Source organism: Miniopterus natalensis, chromosome 5, assembly GCF_054644295.1.
Source record: "Miniopterus natalensis isolate mMinNat1 chromosome 5, mMinNat1.hap1, whole genome shotgun sequence".
Lineage (NCBI taxonomy): Eukaryota > Metazoa > Chordata > Mammalia > Chiroptera > Miniopteridae > Miniopterus > Miniopterus natalensis.
Window position 1 is genome coordinate 35,577,991 of NC_142085.1, and position 21,744 is coordinate 35,599,734.

General features: G+C 34.8%; 1 protein-coding gene across 1 annotated transcript in view; it reads right to left on the reverse strand.

The window, feature by feature from the left end:
- Positions 1-5,030: 5,030 nt before the first annotated feature.
- The window catches only part of CDC50A (cell division cycle 50 P4-ATPase accessory subunit A), a 30,247-nt gene continuing 13,533 nt past the window's right edge, over positions 5,031-21,744 (reverse strand). Inside the window, exons 2-7 of the mRNA XM_016207373.2 lie at positions 16,285-16,392; positions 13,850-13,957; positions 10,989-11,076; positions 8,632-8,775; positions 7,769-7,975; positions 5,031-5,513 (exon numbers count right to left, since the gene is read on the reverse strand). Of these exons, the coding sequence (XP_016062859.1) occupies positions 5,320-5,513; positions 7,769-7,975; positions 8,632-8,775; positions 10,989-11,076; positions 13,850-13,957; positions 16,285-16,392 (849 nt within the window). The 3' untranslated portion in view covers positions 5,031-5,319. The remainder of the gene's footprint in view (positions 5,514-7,768; positions 7,976-8,631; positions 8,776-10,988; positions 11,077-13,849; positions 13,958-16,284; positions 16,393-21,744) is intronic.

Sequence of the window (21,744 nt, forward strand, 5' to 3'; positions counted from 1 at the left end):
CTATCACCAGTTAAGCACTGCCCACAAAGAGAAAGCTTTCAATTATTCTTTGGGGTCCATTCATATATGACAGATTGTTGAGACTAGCCATATATACAAGGAAAGTCACCTACATAAACAAGAGAAAACAAAAATAGCACCAACAAAAATCAGCGTGAACAGTATAAAGAGCAAAAATACAGGGGTGGGCAAAAGCAGGTTTACAGTTGTGAGTACACGAGTTTATTATTGTATTATTATTGTATTATTTGTATTACAACTGTAAACCTACTTTTGCACACCCCTGTATGTATACATCCATATATGTCCTCAAAAAATATTAGTATGTTTTACAGAATAAACATAAATGTTTTAGAAATAAAAAAGGGAGTCTTAGAAATTACAAATATATATTACATATATACATATATAATTCAATGGAAAGATAATGTTGGAAGATGAAAATGAAGAAATCTAGGAAGAGAGACAACAGTGTCAAAACAACTGGAGAAAAAGAGAAGAAAATGAAGCATCAGTGAAGGAGGTCCAATATCTGACTAGGATAAAATCAGATTTTTCAGGAACAACAATAAAAGCTAGAAGAGAGTGGAACGATGCCTTCAAAACTTTGAGGGAAAGTTACTTTTAACTTAAAATTGTACATGTAGTCACCCTAGCCAGTTTTTCTCAGTGGTTAGAGCATCAGCCTACAGACTGAAGGGTCCCAGGATCGATGGCAGCCGAGGGCACTTCCTCGGTTGCAGGCTTGATCCCTGGCCCGTTGGGGTGAGTGTGGTGGCAACCAGTTGATGTGTCTCTCTCACATCATTTCTCTCTCTCCCCCTTCCACTCTCTCTAAAAAGCAATAGAAAAAATATCCTTGGGTGAGGATTAAAAAAAAAATTATACATGTAGTCAAACTATAGATGAAATGTGAGAGTAGAATAAGAACATTTTAGACGTGTTTAGACATGTGAGGACTCAGGAAACTTGCCTCTCATATACCACTTCTTGGGAAGATTTAACTGTCGTAAGAAGTGCTCCAGTAAACAAGAGAGTAAACTAGGAGACAGCAGATCCAACAGAGGGTGACAAAAGGAAGCCATGGGACAATGGCTGTGAGGCTAGACAAGAAAACAACCAGCACAAACTGGCACAGAAGACAAATGCAGAATAGACTTCTCTAGTGAAGAGAACCTAGCAAAACAGACCGAGAAGTTGGAAAAAAATTTAAGACATGTTTCCAGTCCGGCTAGGAGTGGCTCAGCTGTTGAGCATCGACCTAGGTCCAGGAGATCGCAATTCAATTCCCGGTCAGGGCGCGTGCCCTGGTTGCAGGCTCATTGCCTAGGCTGGGGCATGCAGGAGGCAGCTGATCAATGACTCTCCCTCATTATTGATATTTCTCTCTCTCCCTCTCCCTTCCTCTCTCTGAAATCGGTAAAGATATATTAAAAAAAAAAAAAGACATTTCCAGCAAGTTATGTGTTAAAAATGAGATTATTAATTGCCAAAAAAATGAAATTGCGCAAAATATAACCATGGTGCACTGCTTTGTGCTACAGTATACAGTATAATTAAACAATAGCTAATGCATTTAGTAAATATTATGACAATTATAATAGGGAGAAGGGAAGGTATGTGTGTTAGAGAGCTGAATTATCTGATAACATCAAGATAATATCTAAAAGTGTTAAATTAAGCAATTATAGAATAGGCATATTATTTAGATACACTAAGGTAAATACCAAAATAAACAACTTTTGGAGTCAAAATGATTGTCTCTGGAAGGTAAAGTAAGTTGGGACTACTGTTTTTCATTAAAGGCATTTAAGTTTTTTTAACTGTACATTACTTTGATAAAATTTACAGATATATAAAAGCAACTAAGGTCACTACGGTATGGTTAATTTTGAAATTTCAAATGACATTAGGGGAAATGTGATTTTTATATTTATTGAATGGGGCATGGGCTACAAAGAGGCTCTAAAACACTTTACTAGATCATCCAAACTCTACAACAAACATTTTTGAGAAACTCTACAACGAAATTATTGAGAAAGCACTTCCTTACTCCCTCCTCTACCTTCCCTCAAAGTAATCACGTTCACAAGAACAAAACTGCAATTTAACCAACAAAGGAAGGTACTGCAATTCTAAGGCAGTGTTTCCATGAAGACAGGAGGTGAACAGACTGAACAGCATTCATTAACCCTACCTCTCAGCGACTCCTTTCCTAGTCTGGCGTTTCATTTCCTGTGTGCTCTGCTCACTTTATTATTTTCATCATCCTTGCCTCTCTAAGCCACATCTTCATTTGCTATTTATTAGACATGTCTCAAGATCTAATATGAAATTTAGCCCATCTGTCTATAACTCAGGTGACAATTTGACCACTTCCTGGTAAGAACAGATGTTACTCAATAATACAGATAATCTTGCAGTTAATGCTGTCAGTGATTAATATACTACATATATATGGCAATCAACTCCAGGCATGAAAATGCTAAAACTCTGGACTCACTGACCCTGAGCTAAAATTTAATGCTAAACATTAGCAACAACCCCAGGGCACTGTTATTTTAGGAAAACACTTGAACATAGCAAAATTAATTTTGTTTGTTTTTATTAATACAGAACATACTAACAGAAAGTTATCTTTTAACATAATCAAGGTTACAAATAAACTTATTAACCAATAAATAACATTCACTTGACTCTCCTCTTGGTTGCATATATCTCTATTTATTATACAGTTAATTTTACCAATTTATTTTTAAACTGCCTTATTATTTCAATGGAATTTCTTAGCTTTTACTTATTAAATAATTCCTTCAACTGAGAAACTTCATATATCAAAATACTTCCTACAAGTTAATGCATTCTTCAATGCCTTCTATTTAACCCAGGTGTCTTAAAATGCAACATAATTCTTTGAAAGTTGAATATTACATTAATGTTTCCAAAAGATGAGTCTAAAGCCCATAAGAAATGTTTCCTCTCTTCCCCCATGCTTTACAGAGGCCACATGAATGTTCCACATTCTTCATATTTACACAACAGGAATCCCTTAGAGCTCAATGGCAGGAGACAGAAGAAACTGATGCAATCAATTACTTATAAAATAGATAAAACTCCCAATACATTTTAAGATTCCATCTTCACCACAGATAAGAAAGTGCTGGAAGGGCTCAACTCTTCTTTAGCAGCACCACTGGTCCCCCAATTAGAAAAAGGGATGCAGGACAGCAGTCTTCCTTAAACAGAACAAACTCAATCTGGAAAACTGACAGGAACCCCTCTCCCCCAATGATGTATCCCAGAAGATCAACGGCCATGTGTAAGATCGTCAATTAACAGAACAAATAATCATATTCTGAACGACTGACAAAACAAAGACTATTTTTAGACAAAGAATACCCTATGCACTCAGAAATTTCCGGATAATCATACATTAAGTACCTCATGCAAGTAATATTCTATCAGTTAAAAGTCACGTTGTACAAAACTTAAGTGTGGCACAATTTTACTATTAACCATTACATTATTTTTTTTGTTTTTGTTTGTTTTTTAAAAAAAACATATTAATCAAAATTGATACATTATCCAGACCTTTAGATTTAACCCTTTGCGGTCGTTTGTCTACTCTCAGCCACCAAAGGTTTTTTACCGTTCTGGTTGTATGTCTGCTCTCAGCCACCACATCAAGGAACCGTACGGATCTTAACTCTATTCATTCATGTATCAGTTCATAATTTCTCTGAAAGCTCTTAATTCCGACCAGTACGACACCCATGTCCAAATTTAATACGACCACAAAGGGTTAAAATATAGCTGAAGGAAACCATTACAAACTCTAAATAAACAGGCATTCTTGTATACAAACAATGAGTAAAAAAAAAAAAAGCATTTTCAATGTGATTAAGCTCTCTAATTAAGACATACATTTTCATGAATGTGGAAAAATAAGTTTACATTCAAGAATAAGTTCCCTAGCAAACAAATTACAGTATTTATTCAATAAGGAATATTAAAATAATTCCAGTTAATAGAAAATACAACCACTTCAACCATATAAATTATAATTTATCAGGTACATATTCAAAAATTTCCAGAATTTATTAGGAAATTTAAAGAACCTCTTTTTAAAATAGGTCTTAGGCCTGGCCAAGTTCAGTTGGTTGGAGCGTTGACCTGTACACCAAAAGGTTGCAGGTTTGATTCCTGGTCAGGGCACATACCTAGGTTGCAGGTTTGATCCCTGATCAGGGCATGGATGGGAGGTGACAGATCAATGTTTCTCTCTCCTCTCTCTCTCTACTTTCCTCTCTCTCTAAAATCAATTTTTTAAAAAAACATATCCTCGGGTGAGAATTAAATACATATATATATATAAAATATGTCTTAGGAAAACCAACAAAAGCAATAGGTGCATTAACTTGAATTAACTAAAGAATGTGCATACACATCCATATTTGACCTATATTCAAAAATTGAATGAAATATAGAGGAAATAAAGGTTACTATCTTCCAAAAGTTCTGTAACGTAATATCAGTACTTAAGTCAAAACACTTACCTGCAAAATATAAACAGCTTGAGGTATTTCCATGATCACATGTAAAAACATTGGGGTTCCTGATTGCAACATCTTAACCAAATGGAAAGAGGAATTTTAAATTCTCCTACCTGACCTCTTCAGACAGGAGCATAAATTTATATGCTAGACAAGGTAAGTAACACTTCAAAGGTGAAATCAAAACTAAGCTTGACAAAGAATTGTATTGGATAAATTAAATACATGAATTACCTCACCAAAGATGGTACTTTAAGCCTTTACACACGACACATGAAAATGATGCAGTGTTTTATTTAGATTTGGTCTTTCTTCATCTTTTCGTAACTCTGAATCCTGAAAGGTTAGCAAGTCATTATACTCAAACATCTTGTAATCCTTCTTTTTACACAATAGGCACACATATACAGCACATATGTCAATATAATATTTATCAACACAGCAGAAACATTTAAGCAGTAGACATATTTCACATGATAGAGGCTCTATGCATCATATGGCCTGTCTCAACAAAAAGCAAACATTAGAATGCACTTCAGCAGTTACAATGCTGACATGATCAATAAAGCTAATTTGTTTTATACCCGTCATATATTTTCATAAGTCATCCATAGGAAAGAAGCAAAGGACAAAGACTGTTTTTTAAATAAAAAGTTATGTGCCAACTTCAAAAATGACATACTAACCAGACATCGGCATTCAAAAGCTAGGTTGACTAGAACTGGCCTTGATGTACATGCGGTAAATTTGTCTTCAGAATATAAAATTAAATGGTAATGTCAGCAGTATTACTACTGTTTCTATATTTATGATTAATTACTAGCAGTACAACTCCCAGAAGGAAGGAGATGGATCCAGTGGCAATGTAAGCAATCCCCAAAAATGGATTTTTTCCTCCCATCCATGAAATAGTGCTTAAGATCATCCGTTTTCGTCCATCAAAAGAATGTACAGGGTAATCTGAAGAGTGAATAGGAAAACTTTTCCATGTTTAGTGACTTGATTTTTAAAATACACCTTAGAAAGTTAGCATTTAATTGCTTATAATTCATTGGCATAATTCTATGATACACAGACACCTTACTCATATGTTCTGAATCATAAAATAATTGTATATTTTTTACCTTGAATGTTAGTAGTAAAAGCCAATACAGCTTGTGAGCAAAAACAACCAAATTTAACAGTTATGTTGTTTCTCAGGTACTTGTGCTCTCATTACACAGGAGGGGGAAAATACCACAAAGAAACGTAATGTGAAAAAATATTTCGAATAAATAGCAGTTAAACCCTTAAAGGAAGAGGAGGTTGACAGACCAAGAGGTAAGAAAAGAATGAAGGCATCAGAGGTCTCTGTGAACTCAAAGAGCACGTGTAGCAAGAGTATAATTAAGAGAATATGAGGACTCCCCATAGGGTGAAAAAGCATGATACTGAAGTTTAAACTTGCTGATTTGGAGTAATGATAAAACACATTATGTGACACACAGAGATGATGGCTACAACAACATGGAAGTGAAAGGTGGATTGTTAAAAATATTTAAGAAACAAGGCACCAATATATTAGATGAGCTACCTACAGAGACCAGTTCTAGGATTTTGTAAACAGGTCAGAAAAAAAAAACAGAACTAAGTCCTTATGTAAAAGGTTTACAACCTTTCCGAAAGCATCTTTGAATCAAGTATTAGGCCCCATCTGTTTCTCTGGGCTTCTGCAACTCTCCAAATGACTCCACATGGCAGTCTCAGCTCTACTAGTTTCTTAAATCAGTTTACATTGATTGAGGTAGGAATGATTATAAGAGCTCTAACTAACCCAGAGCTCTGAGATATGTAGTCTCAAGTCACCCATGCTAGTATCTCTTAGTATCACAAACCTAAAAAAAAAATGGACTTCTGCCTTAATTCTAATATCTAGTTCCTACCTTATACTTAACCCTTGATGTTCTGCAGGCCAGTCTTGTCAATCTTCAATATATCCTGCATTCCCCTGACAGTTCTCCTCTAAGATTCCTGGGATGCAAATTGTCAACTAAGAATTCCAAATGCTCCAAAGACTTTTCTTTCTTGTACTCTAGACTTCAGGTTTGGATACTGTTGATATAGCTGTCCTCTACTTTGGCAACAGTTTCAGGATAATGTTCTTTCTACTAGCACATGAACTGGGTCTGTCTTCCCAAAATTGCTCCTATGTGGACCTTAGTTTCAAAAACTTGGTCACTTCTGCCCAGCCGGCATGGCTCAGCTGTTGAGCATAACCTAAAATCCAGGATATCGTGGTTCAATTCCTGGTCATGGCACATGCCCGGGTTTTGGGCTTGATCCCCAGTGGCGGTCGTGCAGGAGGCAGCCAATAGAGATTAAAAAATGCAATGACTTTGTTTTGACTAAAAGGTAGTGCTCAAAATTTCCACCTTGGGAAAGACCGCATTTAGGCTGATATGGATTGTTCTAAACTAGCTAGGGATGCAGCCTATAGTGGTAATTGACCTTTGGGGTCAACAGCTTGATCAACTCTTCTACTTATTTCCTATGTAATCTCAGGCAAGTTACTTAAATGCTCTATGTTCCTATATTCTTGTCTACAACACAAAGATAACTATCTCATAAAGCTTGAATTAAGTAAAATAATTCATGAAAAGTACTTAGTACAATGTTGACATAAAATGAAATAAATTATATTTATCAGCACTGAAAATTACACCTAAATTATTAATGTGGCAAAATACAGCTAATGATAAAAATGTTTTGGTACTATGAACAGAGCAATAGTTAGAAACAGTTATGTTGATATGAATTAACATATCCGCTGATTTTTATATATAAAAGTATATATTAAAACAGCCAGTACCACCAACACTTATTATTAGGTACATTCACTGGCCTCCCCATTCAGCTCAGTTACAATCACCCATGTAAAAATATCTAGCTTACTAGTAAATCCAGAACCTACAGTTTAAATAATTTTACCAAATAATATGCTTAAACCCTAGTACAAAGTATATTACTAGGGTTTAAGCATATTATTTGGTAAATTTTATAATTTTAAGATATTTCTGGAAGGTATAAACTAAAAGATACTTTCCTATGCATAGACTCTTATAAAAATGCAGAGATCAAAACTCAAACACAAAGTAGCATACCACATAACTAAGATATGGCTGGACTACACTCCTGTCAAATTCTATGAATCTGTGCACATGGCCAAAAAAGGATACTGTATGTGATATTCAAATAGTATTCTCCAGCTGGTAACGTTGGATGTAAATCACTTTTCCGCTCTATAAGACGATATAACTTACGAAAAGTAGGTAATGCTGCAGTACGCATCCAAACAATAAAATCCTCATTTATGAACCCACTATTATCTTCATCAAAATCTAGCATGTAAACTGGTTTAACCCAGTTTACTGGCTTTGTTGTACCTTAAAAAGGAGGGGTGGGAGTGAGGGAGACAAAAATAGTCTATTCTATTAAGAGTTTAACTGAAAATTCACACTCTAATAAAACAAAAATATGCAATAAACCATCAGAATACTTTTCTCATTTTCAAAGGTATAAATACATTCATATTCTAAGGAAGTCTTAAATCTAGAGAAACTAATTTCTTATGTAACAACTTAACATAATTACAAAGATTTGATATCTCAATTAAGAGAACACTAAAAGTAGGCTATTCAGTATATACCAAAAGGCAGATAATTTAACGCAAAGATATAATGGTATAAAACATTACATTGTGAAATTAAGGAGATATAAAGCAAAAGTAAACTTGGATTTATAATTAACAATAAATAACAGGTTTGTTTAAAAGAAACTTTGCTGCAGTTTTAAAAGATTATGGCTGAAATGCTTATAATACCAAAGAAATTCAAGATTAAAAGTTTACAATTCCTTTATGATTTCAGTACATTAGAACAGATTACATAATTTTACCCTACTATATATGAAGTTAAGAAAAGCAGTTGCTCTTTAAAAAGCATAAACTTTCTTAAGATTCTAAAGATAAAAAATTTTAGGTACTTTTTATTAAAACTCCTTGCTTATATTATGTTTTAAAAAGATATCAGTAATATTTTACCTTCAAATCGGTCTTTTAGGGAGCCTTTTCCAGGGGGATTTCTGAATTTCACATTTTTATCTGTCCACCAAGCAATACCTTTCTTTTTCAAAGGAATTGGGATAGAAGAAGATCCATTGACAACCAGAAGCAATTCTAATGTATCTAAACACAAGAAAAGGAAGATATTAATACTGAAAATGCATAATATCTACTTTATGAGAAATGAGGATCTGGTATTTGCTCCCAAAAGTGGTGGTAATAGAGAAGGCATATAATGTACATTTGCTCTTGATTATTTATATGTGAATTAACTATTATAACTTTATAATCCTAGGTGGACTTCTCTTCCCTCAATAGAGTTCTAGGTTACTTTCCTATATGGCTAACTGATATGTGATAAGGTCAAATGTTTTAATATTAACACAAATAAAATAATATGCAAGGTAAATCTGCCTCTCCTCCTTTCTTTGAAAAAATGCATTCCTAAATAGCTTCTGATTTATCCATTTCTCTATCTGCAGTGTCCAATATGGTTGCCAGTGGTTACATAGCTACAGAGCCTTTGAAATTATGGCTGCTCCAAATGAATATTTTGTAAATGTATATAATATACATCAGGTATGAAAGACTTAGTACAAAAAATAGAATATAAAATATCTCATTAGTAACTTTTATATAATGTATATCACATGCTGAAATGATAATGTTTTGGGCATATTAAGTTCAATAAAATATATTATTAAAATTAATTTCACAACCTCTCCAACATTTGTTACTGCTTGTCATGTTGATAATAGCCACTCTAACAGGTGTGAGGTGGTATCTCATTGTAGTTTTGATTTGCATTCCCGATAGCTAGTAAAGTTGAGCATCTTTTCATATACCTATTGGCCATTTGTATGTCTTCTTGGGAGAAGTGTCTGTTCAGGTCCTCTGCCCATTTTTTAATTGGATTGTTTATGTTTTTGTTGTTGAGTTGTATGAGTTTTTTATTTATTTTGGATATTAACCCCTTATCAGAGCAAATATCTCCTATTGTTTGCAAATCTTTTCCCATTCAGTTGGTTGCCTTTTTGTTTTGTTGATGGTTTCTTTTGCTGTGCAGAGCTTTTTCATTTGATAGAAAAGAACCCTTATTCACTGCTGGTGGGAATGTAAACTGGTACAGCCACTATGGAAAAATAGTATGGAGGTTCCTCAGAAAATTAAGAATTGGAGTTACCATATGACTCAGCAACCTTCTTCTAGGTATCTACCCTAAAAATTTGGAAACTTTTATTCGCAAACATATATGCACCCCTATATTCACTGCAGCATTACTCAGTGGCCAAGATATGGAAACAACCAAGTGTTCCTCGATAGAAGATTGGATAAAGAAAATGTGGTACATATATATAATGAACACTATTCAGCCATAAGAAAAGATGAAATACTGCCACTTGCAACAATATGAATGGATCTTGAGAATATCATGCTAAAGGAAATAAGCCAGACAGAAAAAGAACCATATGATTTCACTCATATGTGGGATATAAAACTGAAAGCAACAAATGAACAAACAAGACAAGCAAACAAACACTCTTAAACAGATAACAGTATGGTGGTTAACAGAGGGAAAGGGGGTTAGGGGGTGGTAAAAGGTAAAGTGGATCAAATATATGGTGACAGAAGATTAAAACTTTGGGTGGTAAACACACAATGCAATATAAAGATGATGTATCATAAAATTGTATACTTGAAACCTATATAATTTTATCAACCAATATTACTCCAATAAATTTAATTAAAAATTAATTTTACTTGTTTCTTTTTGTTTTTAATGTGACTACTAGAAAACTTAAAATTATATACATGTCTCACATTTATGGTTCACATTATATTTATACTACAGTGCTGCTCTACTAAATGGTCAACTGTAGCATCTTTTTAATGGTATAAATATTCAAAGTTGGTGACAAAGGTAACCTGGCTTTTATCATATATGAAATAGGAAAGTTAGCACTATGTTTCTGATTCTTTCTTCCTAGAAAGAGAAATTCGTCCTTAAAATATAAGAATTCTCAAAAGAAAATCATAAAGCACTATAATACCCCACTGAATTACTAGTTGAAATATAGGGTGTCCCCCGAAAAATGTATGCACACACTTTGAATAATTATAAAGTCAGTGTTTATGAAAATACATTTCATTTTCAAAATTGAACTGTCAGCTATTAAAGTGTATATATATATTTTCTGGGACACCCTTTATTTATCTGAAGGTTGTTGAATTTCTCAATTTCATTCATGTTTACTAGACTCTCAAATCTGTAATAAGATACACAAATTTTCCTAATTTTATATGTCTATATCTATATCTTTGTATCTATATCATACCATTAAACATACTGTTGGCAATAGCTCCACAAGGAGCAATTGGTTTGTCTTCATTTCTTCGATAAGGCTCACATTCCTTACTGGGATTCTGATGTTTAGAAGGAAAAGAAGAGAGAAATTATTACCCAGGCCTCCAAGAGAACTATGAGCTAGCCCCAATTACTGATTAAAAATTCAATCCCCATATGCTTCTCACTTGCAATGCACACAAAATGAGTCTGTATTATAAATAGACTACAAATAACGCTACATTTAAGTACTCAAATACATTCCTTATCATTACTGTATTATAGTTTTAATGTAACTTTTCCTTGCATATATTTTGTCACACAAGTATATACCAAATTGACATTTTATTTTCATATCAACACAGAAATCATAACCACAAAGTTTTCTGCCCAAGAAAAATTAAGACGCAGTCTATTATCAATCCAGTTGTGACATAATGTAAAGGATCTTAAAATGGAAGTAAAGAGACTGGAGATTCAAGTTCCAGCTGTGTACTATGTGACTTTGGGCCAAGTCCCTTGATTTATCTGTGCCTCACTTATAAAATTAACAGGTTCAACTAGATAATCTCAAGTTTTGTAATTTTGGGTTAAATCCCCTATCAAGGGAAGAAAAGAAGAAAGGAAAGGAGGAAGGGAGGGAGAATAAGAGGGAAGAAGGGAGGGAGGGAAGGAGGGAGAAAGTCGGTTTAATGCAGATTCCTAGAATATAACAATCTTCTCTAAATCGTGCATCCAGACACAAGGAAAACGAAAATGCTGGCAAGGCAAGGAGCATTAGTCCCTACTGAAGATCTCAAGGAGCTATGGCAGTTGCAGGGTTAAATGGAGATTCTACCAAGTAGAGATTAGGTGTATATATGAGTTGTTCTGGGACTCCAAGGTCCCATTAAGCCATGTCTCAAAACAAATAATCTCACATAGATGGCCTCTCTTTCTCTCTCCCTCTCCTTCCCTTTCTCTCTCCCTAAAACCAATAAACATTTTTTTAAAAGATAAAATGTAAAACAACGAGCCTAAAGTATAGGCTGATATTAGATTGTGAAGAGTCTCATACACAATGTTAAGTAACTTGGACTTCAATCTGTCCATTTTTAAAATCTTTAAGATTTTTGAAAGTCACTTGGTCTTAAATTCATACATTTTTGCCTAGTCCAGGGATCAATAAATAATAGCCTGCAGGTGAAATCCAACTTACCACCTGTTTTTGTAAAAAAAAAAAATAATTATTGGAACACAGCTACACCCATTCATTTAAGTATTGTCTGTGGCTGCTTCCATTCTACAATGGCAGAGGTGAGTAGCTGCTACAGAGACCATATGGCCTACATAGCTGAAAACATTTATCATCTAGCCCTTTACAAAAAAAATTTCATCAATCCCTAGTCTAGTCTAAAACCTTTGCTTGTAGTTTGTAAAAAAAGAATCAATCTCAGCTTTTCACCCTCAGTGAAGAGAGTATGTATCTAAATAAAAGAATTATAAATCGACTACCACTTTGAGTCTCTGAACACACCCAATCTATGTTCCCAATCAACAAACTGAGAAAGGCCTAGGAACTTGATGTGTCTCACAGAACATCACCTTCTCTGGATTTGAGTTCTAAAAATTGGAGCCCACAGAGTAAACCCTACATGGATTGTAAAATATTACAACCCTAACCAAAATCTTTAAACAGATTTGTTATTTCTTAAGATCCCAAACATCAGGAACTAGCAATAAAATCAGTAAGGATAGCCTAGGGCAGCTATATGCTTACCAGGACCATTCTGGTCACAATATGACCCTAAATTACATTCTAAGAGATTCACTGTTTCTGAAAGATCCTAGATTGCTCTGGGACTCTGAAGCTTTGTTGGATTGGCAGCAATAAATAATATAAAATACTTGCACACCAACCACTACTATGAAAAGCTGAACAACAGTCAGGAGACTAAGATCCTCTAGTCCACAGATTCCCAAACCAGGCTGGGCATCAGAAGCGGAGCTTGTTAAAAATAGACATTTTAGCGCTCCATCCTTGCAGACACTCACTTATTAGACTTAGGAGAATTCTGGAATCTATATTTTCAAAGAGCTCCTCAGACAGTTTTTCAGTAACCCACCCTTTGGACTTTACAACTCAGGCTTCCCACAAGTTAAAAAATGAAGATCATACATGTTCAATTCTAAAACACAATCTCAGAAATTTAAAAAGTAGCTTATTTACATATTCTTACTTACTGTAATAATAATGAACAAACCCAAACAGAACAAATTTCATACCCAGAATGCTAGACTCATCAAAATTCCATTACAAATAGATTAATAAAGCAAAAATCCCAAGGACACTACTAGAAACAAGCAGGTAGTATTATATGTCTTCTTGCTGTCAGAAATCATTAATCTTTATAAATTCCAGGGGAAAAATTTTAACTAAAAACCCTCACTAAACAAACTATAAATGACGAGTAACAGTTTAATATCATCCCAGCATTATTAAAATTAACATTTCTGGCTGCTCTGCCTGTGGAGCAGCCTTCTCTCTGTTCCACTGCTTCACTAATAAACTTTTTTTAAAATATGCCTATACTGATTTCAGAGAGAGGAAGGGAGAGAGATAGAAACATCAATGATGAGAGAGTCATTGATTGGCTACCTCCTGCATGTCCCCTACTGCGGGGTTGAGCCCGCAACCCAGGTAAGTGCCCTGACGGGGAATCGAACCGCTAGGTTGATGCTCAACCACTGAGCCACTCCAGCAGGGTCACTTTAAACTCTTAAAAAACTTTTATTTAAATTAACATTTCTAACTAAATAATTACCACACTGTTTCACAGAAAGCACATTTTCATATTCCATCATTTTACTTACAAGTAAAGCATTAGGATCTCCATTTAGTTGACTATCATCTCGAGATTTCACATAACGACGGTGGTTTTGATAGAAATTAGACAGTCCATAATACATAAATACATTGCCCTAGAGAAAGAGAAAGGCAAAAAATTTTCATATAAAACTATTAAGTATAAAACTGTGTCATGCATACATAAAAGCTTCATAATTTTGGATTTTACCAGTTTACTAGAATTTATAAAAACTTAAAACAGGTGCTGGGGTGAATTCTACCAGTACTTAGCAATCTAAAACAATACAAATTGTAAATAAGGTTAAAGAAGGTACGTTGCAAAAATCCAAGAGTAAACTTTGAAAATACCCTTAAAGACTTCAAAGAAGTCCTATTTAGATTTAAAAGAACACACACACAAAAAGACACCCCTACTCTATCTACTTTCAATTTAAAATGTTCTCTAATTCAGACTGGTCTTTACCCAATTAGCATCAACATTCATTTATTGCCTAAATAATTCTGAACTCAAATTGAGTCATAATTAATTTCTCCACAGAATACTATATAATAGCAGTAATTAATAAATTAATAATTAGTAAGGTATATAAAATAATGTGTCACTTTGTAATAACCAAGAAAAGTATTTTAATGTAATCAGCGGAGCCAAATTAGAAATAACTTGGGAAAAAACGGTAACCTACATACAATTATTTACAAGATGTCATAAAGCCATCTTGAATGTAAGATTTTTTTAGAGGTAGCAAAAACATGAAGCTATTTTTTCCATGCTGGTTGCTATCTATATCATCTATAATCTTATCCTCAATTAAAAGGAATTAAAGGAAAGGGGGGATAAATGGTCACGGAAGGAGAAGTGACTTAGGGTAGTGAACACACAATACAATATACAGATAATGTATTATAGAATTGTACACTTGAAACCTATATAATTTTATTAACCAATGTCACCCCAATAAATTCAATAAAAATTTTAAAAATTAAAAATCAATAAAAGGAATTAAAGGATAAAAGGAATTCAGAAGGAGAGAAATTCAATAACATTTCAAGTATGCTTTATCTGATTTGCTATTTTCATATACACAATCATTTATATAGACCTTGGTTTTCAAATGTCAAATGTTTGCAAACTCTCTTATTCTAAGTGAAAATGTTTACATGAAAACTACTTACTTTATTTTTGGTTATCAAAATTATATCACAGAAACAAAAAATACACTTTAAAAAAAGAGTATCATCTCAGTTAAGAAGTACAGTAAATTCAACTTACAAACTGAAAGAGATCCTTTTAATAAATACTGAAACAAAAATAACCTACTTGAAGTTCTCTGAAAAGGCTTCAAAGGTTTGTCTTATGAAAGAACAGAGCCCACAAAAGAATGAATCTGAAGATGATCACCTTTGCAGAAGAGAAGTTCTTAAATAACTGTTTTTAATGGGGGGAAACTAATGTAGCTTCTAAATCATTAGACTCTTTTATTTCTTTAATTCTGCCTGTTCTGACAAACAATATATCTTTATAATTTGTCCATCACATTGAAAAATAATAGAATTTCTATGGTGTTTTAAATGTATATGTTACTTCTGCTGAAACAGAGTAAAATAATTAAATTTGTCTTCTACCAAATTTATCTTCTTGTTTTTATAAAAAGGCAACATATTTTCCTTTATTTTAGTGCAAGAGCATATACAACCACTAGATGGCAATCATCTACCAGGGACTACAAAAGTCATCACTACCTTTCAGAAAACTCAAGTGTAGAAAAAGTTGGCATGTACTAAAGCAGTTTTGCTCCCTGAAGAATAAAACAATAACTTTAAGCTCAATTTTCAGGTAAAGAAGAGCACAAACTGGTCTTCACATTCCTATTCTGAATCTTTATGTCCTTTATGCTCAGTTTCCAAGATTGACAGATAAGTGTGAATACAAAAGACACAAAGAACATACACATAGATGTTGATCTGGCTGCTTATCAAGACATAAAAGATCAATACGACTTCACTGAGAGTTTGCATTTACGGTAATGGTTCCTATCTGATAGAAAAATAATAAAATAACAGGTAAATTAGTATTTATTTTATAAATTAAAACGTTTTAGTATTAGAAGTAGGCAAAATAATTTGAAAAATTTTTTAAATGAGTAAATTAGATATAAACTTGATCAAAACTGATTTTTATAAAACTTTCCAATGAGAAGATAAAATATGTTTTAAATTTAGTTTATAAAGTAGTAACTAAAATAAACTACTTAAATACATGTATTTAATTAACAGACAGTATAATTCAATAGCCAAAAAAAAAAAATCTTCCTCAAAAGTGTAGGGACTCCAATAAATTAAAGTGACTTCTCCACACACACAAAAAATAATATTAATAATAATACAATATCAGTATTTTTTAAAGCATGGCTTCTTAAACACATTACTTGGGAATACAGACCTCAAATGACTGTTCCAGTGTGAAGTTAATGGCACAAGTACAAGATGTCACATTCGGGGACAAACATTTATTGCAAGGACTGGAAGGGTCTATTCCGGTATAATCGATCTGCAAGAGAAAAACAGAACTAAGCACTTCCTGGGAGAAAGTGGATACACTCTAAAATAACTTGCTATTAGAGGGGAAAGTAAGTCCAATGAAGCAACCTACAGCCCAGGAAAAAAAAATATTTTAAGGTCATCCGTTTGACAGTGTGAGTAAAAACTGGAAAGACTCATGTTATTCTACTGGCTCACTTTTCCAAGTAAATTCCTCTCTACATTTTATGAAAAGAAATTCATTTATGCATCAAAATAATAAATGTAAAATGCAAACTGTATGATGTATAAAGATTTAAAGAGCTATAACAAAAAGATTTAAAGAACTGTGAACGAAAAAGGAGCTATATAATAACCCTAACAAGTTCAGGGAGCCACATGGCAGGCCTGACAAGCTCAGTGACAAAAATTAACCACAGGATGGTCTGATCATAAATTCCTAACTGGGAAGGTTATGGCAGGTAGTCATATTCCAGGCCTATAGCTTCCTTAGCAGAGGTCAATCCTTACCTTATGTGAACTCTATCCATTGTTCGTATGCATCTAGGATGTCAAGAGTAATTTTCTTTGCCAGATCCCTCAAAGACATAACTGCAGGAAACACAGCACAAGACCACCAGCGCACACAACCACAGAACCCTTCATGGTTAATCTTGTTCCCTATATACTATCCCTATATTCTATCCCTACTGTAAATGTAAATTATTAGCTATCCTATACATACCAATGTAAAAGTATGTATTTCTCCATTTTGCCTTTTATCCAATGCTTGAGATTTCCCCTTTGCCTTCTTCTCCCACCTCCTTAATCTATGACCAATGGATTTCATGTGATCCTCCTTACATTTTCTTTGATTCTAAATGAAGGAAAAGAACTGTAAAACTGCCATTCTCCAGAGCATTTTCTCAATCAGTTGAGATTTTGCCTCTGGACATGTCCTCAAAATTTGGCTCAAATACTTTTAAGACTTCTAGAGGCTGGACGTACTTTTGTTGACATTCAAAACAAGACTAATACAGAGACCAGTAAATCAGTTATTGCTCTTAATCTTCCAATCTTAAAATACTTTTCAGTCACCTCAGCTTTCCATAATACATTTTCAAATTAAAAAAAAAAAGTATTAGGTTTCTCAAGGGCTACAATTTTTTAAAAGCCTGGTATTATCTAGTTAAAAATCTGTCTTATCTTTGTCCAGGGTTCCAGGCTGGGAGCTTCTAAAAACTCTTGGAATTTCCTTAGTGATAGGAGTGTATTTGTTTTTGATAAGCCCTTTGATTCAAGATAAGAGTTTATGCTAACAAGATGGCTCAGGATCAGGACGGGTCACCAGAAAGAGTAGATGTGATTAGGGACTTTGGCCTAGCCCAACCTCTGAGGAGAGGGGAAAGGCTGTAAGTTTAGTTCAATCCTGTAGCCAATGCTTAATCAATCAAGCTTACGTCATGAAATTTTAAAAAACCTCTAGACACTGAAGCACAGGGGAGCTTCCTAGTTGGTTAATTCACTGATGTGCCATGAGAGTGATGTGTCCTGCTTCTACAGAGAGAGGGAGGGCACAAGGCAGACCTTGCCTTATGCACTCTTCCTTTAGCTGGTCCCAACTGATACTGCTTATAAAAAAATTGTAATCATAAGTATACCATTTCCCTGAGTCCTGTGAATCATTCTAGCAAATTATTAAACCTGAGAGGGGTCACACGAAAACCCCCATTTTATAGCCAGTTGGTCAGAGTGTAGGTGGCCTGGAGACCTCTGAACTTGCAACTTGCATCTGAAGTGAGGGCAGTCTTGTGAGGGAGGTACTGGGATCCCTCCTGATTTGTAAGCCAGTTGGCCAGAAGTGTGGGTAGCCTGGGAACCTGACTTACATCTGGCATCAGAAGTGGTAGCAGTCTTATTGGGGACCATGTTTTTATACCTGTGGAGACTGATTATAACTCAGGGTGATACTGTGAGAACTAAATTGCAGTATACCAGCTGATGTACGAAGACCTGGACAGACAGCTAAAATGACAGCCTTTGTTTCCATTATAAGAATAGATTTGTTTCCATTTTTAAAATAGATTTTACTTTTTAAAGCAGCTTTAGGTTCACAGCAAAACTGAATGGAAAGCACAGAGTTTTCATATACTCTCTGCCCCCATCCCCTACATACACTCAACCTCCAAATTATCAATATCCCCAACCAGGGTGGTACAGTTTTTACAATTAATGACCCTACATTGACACATTATAATCACCCAAAGGCAATAGGTTACATTAAAATTCACTCGTGATGTTCTATATTCCATGGACTTTGACAAATGTATAATGACAGGTATACACACACCATCAGAGTATCACACAGAATAATTTTTACTGCCTTAAAAATCCTCTGCACTCTGCCTATTCATCCAGTTAACCCCGGGAGAAACCAATGATCTTTTTACTATTTCCATAGTTTTGCCTTTTCCAGAATGTCATATAGTTGGAATTATACAGTATATAGCCTTTTCAAATTGGCCCTTCACTAAGTATATGCATTTAGGGTTCCTTCATTCCATGTCTTTTCATAGTTTAATAGCTCATTAATTTTTAGCATTGAACATTATTTCACTTCCTGGATGTACCAGGTTATTTGTCCATTCACCTACTGAAGGATACTGTAAATATTAATAAACAGAAACTTCACTGAAAATAGAGCCAGGAGAAGAGAGACCTCTCACTCACTACTGACCCCAACAGGAAGAGACAAAGTGAGAAGGCAGCCATCTGCATGCAAGTCAAGGAAGAGAGGATCCTCACCAGGACATGAATCTGCCAGCACCTTGATCTTGGACTCCCCAGCCTCCAAGACCCTCAGACTGTAAGAATGAAGAAAAATCACAGAGGGATAACTGTGATTTGTTTTTGTTGTTATTAAGCTGCCCAGCATCAAAACTGTTCCAAGTATCGTGGAATTCTCCATTTTGAGTTTTGGAGGGAAGCAGGACTCCATCTCCCACTTAAGAAGCCAAAGGGGTAAATGAGTCCTTCTTCGCCCTAACCTCAGGCAGCCAGTTCAAAAGCATAAAATCTGGATCAATTTAATTAAGTCCAGATGATTCACTCTCCATATAAAATCACCGAATCTTGGGAAACAGACTAGAATAAGTGTAATTAGATTAGTAGCTGCAGCAGTCGCTAGCAGGAAGAACTCAGCAGCAGCTATAGCTTCTAAATCACTGTGTCTGCTTCCAAACTTCCTTTTCTTCACACCTGTCTCCAAACATGCTTCTCTAGACTTCCTTTCCATTTAACGTGGGAGCCACCCAATCTCCCTCTAAAAAATTCCTTTCCTGTGTCAGCTACCCAGAGTTGGTTATTGCTGCTGATGACGAAGTCTCTGAAAACTAAGTAACCCTGAGTGTTTAAAATGTCCTGCAGGAAATTAAGAAGCTGGAGAGATTTCTAAGGAGGCTAACATAATCAAATACTTGTATAAGAACAGATTTTAAAAGAGTCTAGGAAATGTAACTTTCATTTCTTCCTGAATGCCCCATCATGAAGTAATAATTCATTAACTTAATATTGTAGAGGAGGCCCGGCTGGGCATGGCTCAGTGGTTGAGTGTCAACCTAGGATCCAGGCGATCGGGGTTCGATTCCGGTCAGGGCACAAGCCCAGGTTGCGGGCTGCAGCCCATCAATGACTCTCAAATCATTGATGTTTCTGTCTCCCTCTCTCCCTCTTCTTTCCTCTCTCTGAAATCAATAAAGATATATTTAAATAAATAAATAAATAAATAAATAAATATATATATATATATATATAGTAGAGGAGGAGGAAACTGTCCTCTACCCTCCTAGATTCTTTCAGCCAGTCTAATAATTAAACAAACATGAGACAGATTAAAGAGAAAATAACCAAATTTAATATATACCTACAGATGTGAACCCCACATACATGAGAGGTTCCAGGATAGAGAGGGAAAATGAGGTATATATGACATTCTGAGCCAAGGATCACTTTGGGGCTTCAGAGGGGTAAAAGGTCACTGCAGGACAATAAGAACAGAAGATGTTAAGTAATCAGAAGTTTGCCCTGCCATATAGATAGGTCATAGAGTTATTTCTGGTTGTAACTCTTATTATGGATAAGGCCTCTAATTTAAATTCTTTAAGGGAGAGGTAAAAGTTTCTCATGAGTCTGCAGGGTCTTGATTGCTTTCAGCTCAAAATAATTCACATGCCACAGCAGCACATTTTGGGGAGGCCTATTCTGAATACCTACAATATTTACTGAGTGCCTGTATGTTCCAGGCAATGGGGACTCAGCCCACTATCTGACCTCATAAAGCTCAATGTCTAATACAGAAAACAGTCATTAAAATGGAAACGATGTTTTGATAAAACATATAACTTAATCTAGTATTCAGCAAGTTTCTCTATGAGGGCTGATGAGTAGATGTTATCTACAGGGAGACAGTACCAAGAGGAACTGTATCTCAAATTCCTTAGTACATGTACAAACCCAAAAGATATATGAACTTTAGACTTAAAATAAAGCTCTGAGTTAGAGATAAAGATCTGAAAATCAATCAGGGGTTCTCCCATTAAGGTATCTAATTTTTCTACATTTCCCATTTATAAGACAATTGACGATCAGTAATAAGGAAAATTTAGGCCTCAGGAAATAGAAAAGTGAAATTAACTTGCAGAGTAGAAACTAAACAGGTAGGTTTTGTGACTTTGAGCCACTATAAGCTAGAGCTATAGAGAGGGCCACTCCAACACCATTCTAGAATTCTTAGTAATGGCAACATTGAGAGCTTCAGTAAATAGCACCTTAGCACAGACACTGGTATATGCATGAGGTAGGTACAGCAACACCAGTAGCAACAAGGAAGCTCATTCAGTTGACATCAGGTGGGGCAAAGATCAGCTAGGAGACAGGTAAGGGCATGACATTACCCCTGCTCTAGGTGACTAGAGCAGATACTTTAGTTTTATAAATCATACTAGTGCCACTGGTGTGATACCACAGCAGTAAATGTCTCTGCTTTGTCACCGAGAGATCTTAAGCAAAAAAGAGAAGTCTATAAAAGCTGAGCAGTTGTCCACATTCTTGCCTCAGAGGAAGTAATGCAAATCACATTGCTTTCTACCCAAGGCTCAAAAATAAGGGCTATCACTGAATTTTCCACAGAGATTACTATAATTATAAACTAAGTCATTTGTATAATCAGGCCCTCATAGGAAAGAAGGTTAAGTATGGATTATGAGAGTGACAGCAGATGTAACAGGGAACAGTAAGGCAGCAGTATATCCTGGAGTACTGAGCATTTTAAAACGTATTTTAAACGCTTCCTTTTTATTAAATAGGTAATATATCAGTGTAGAAA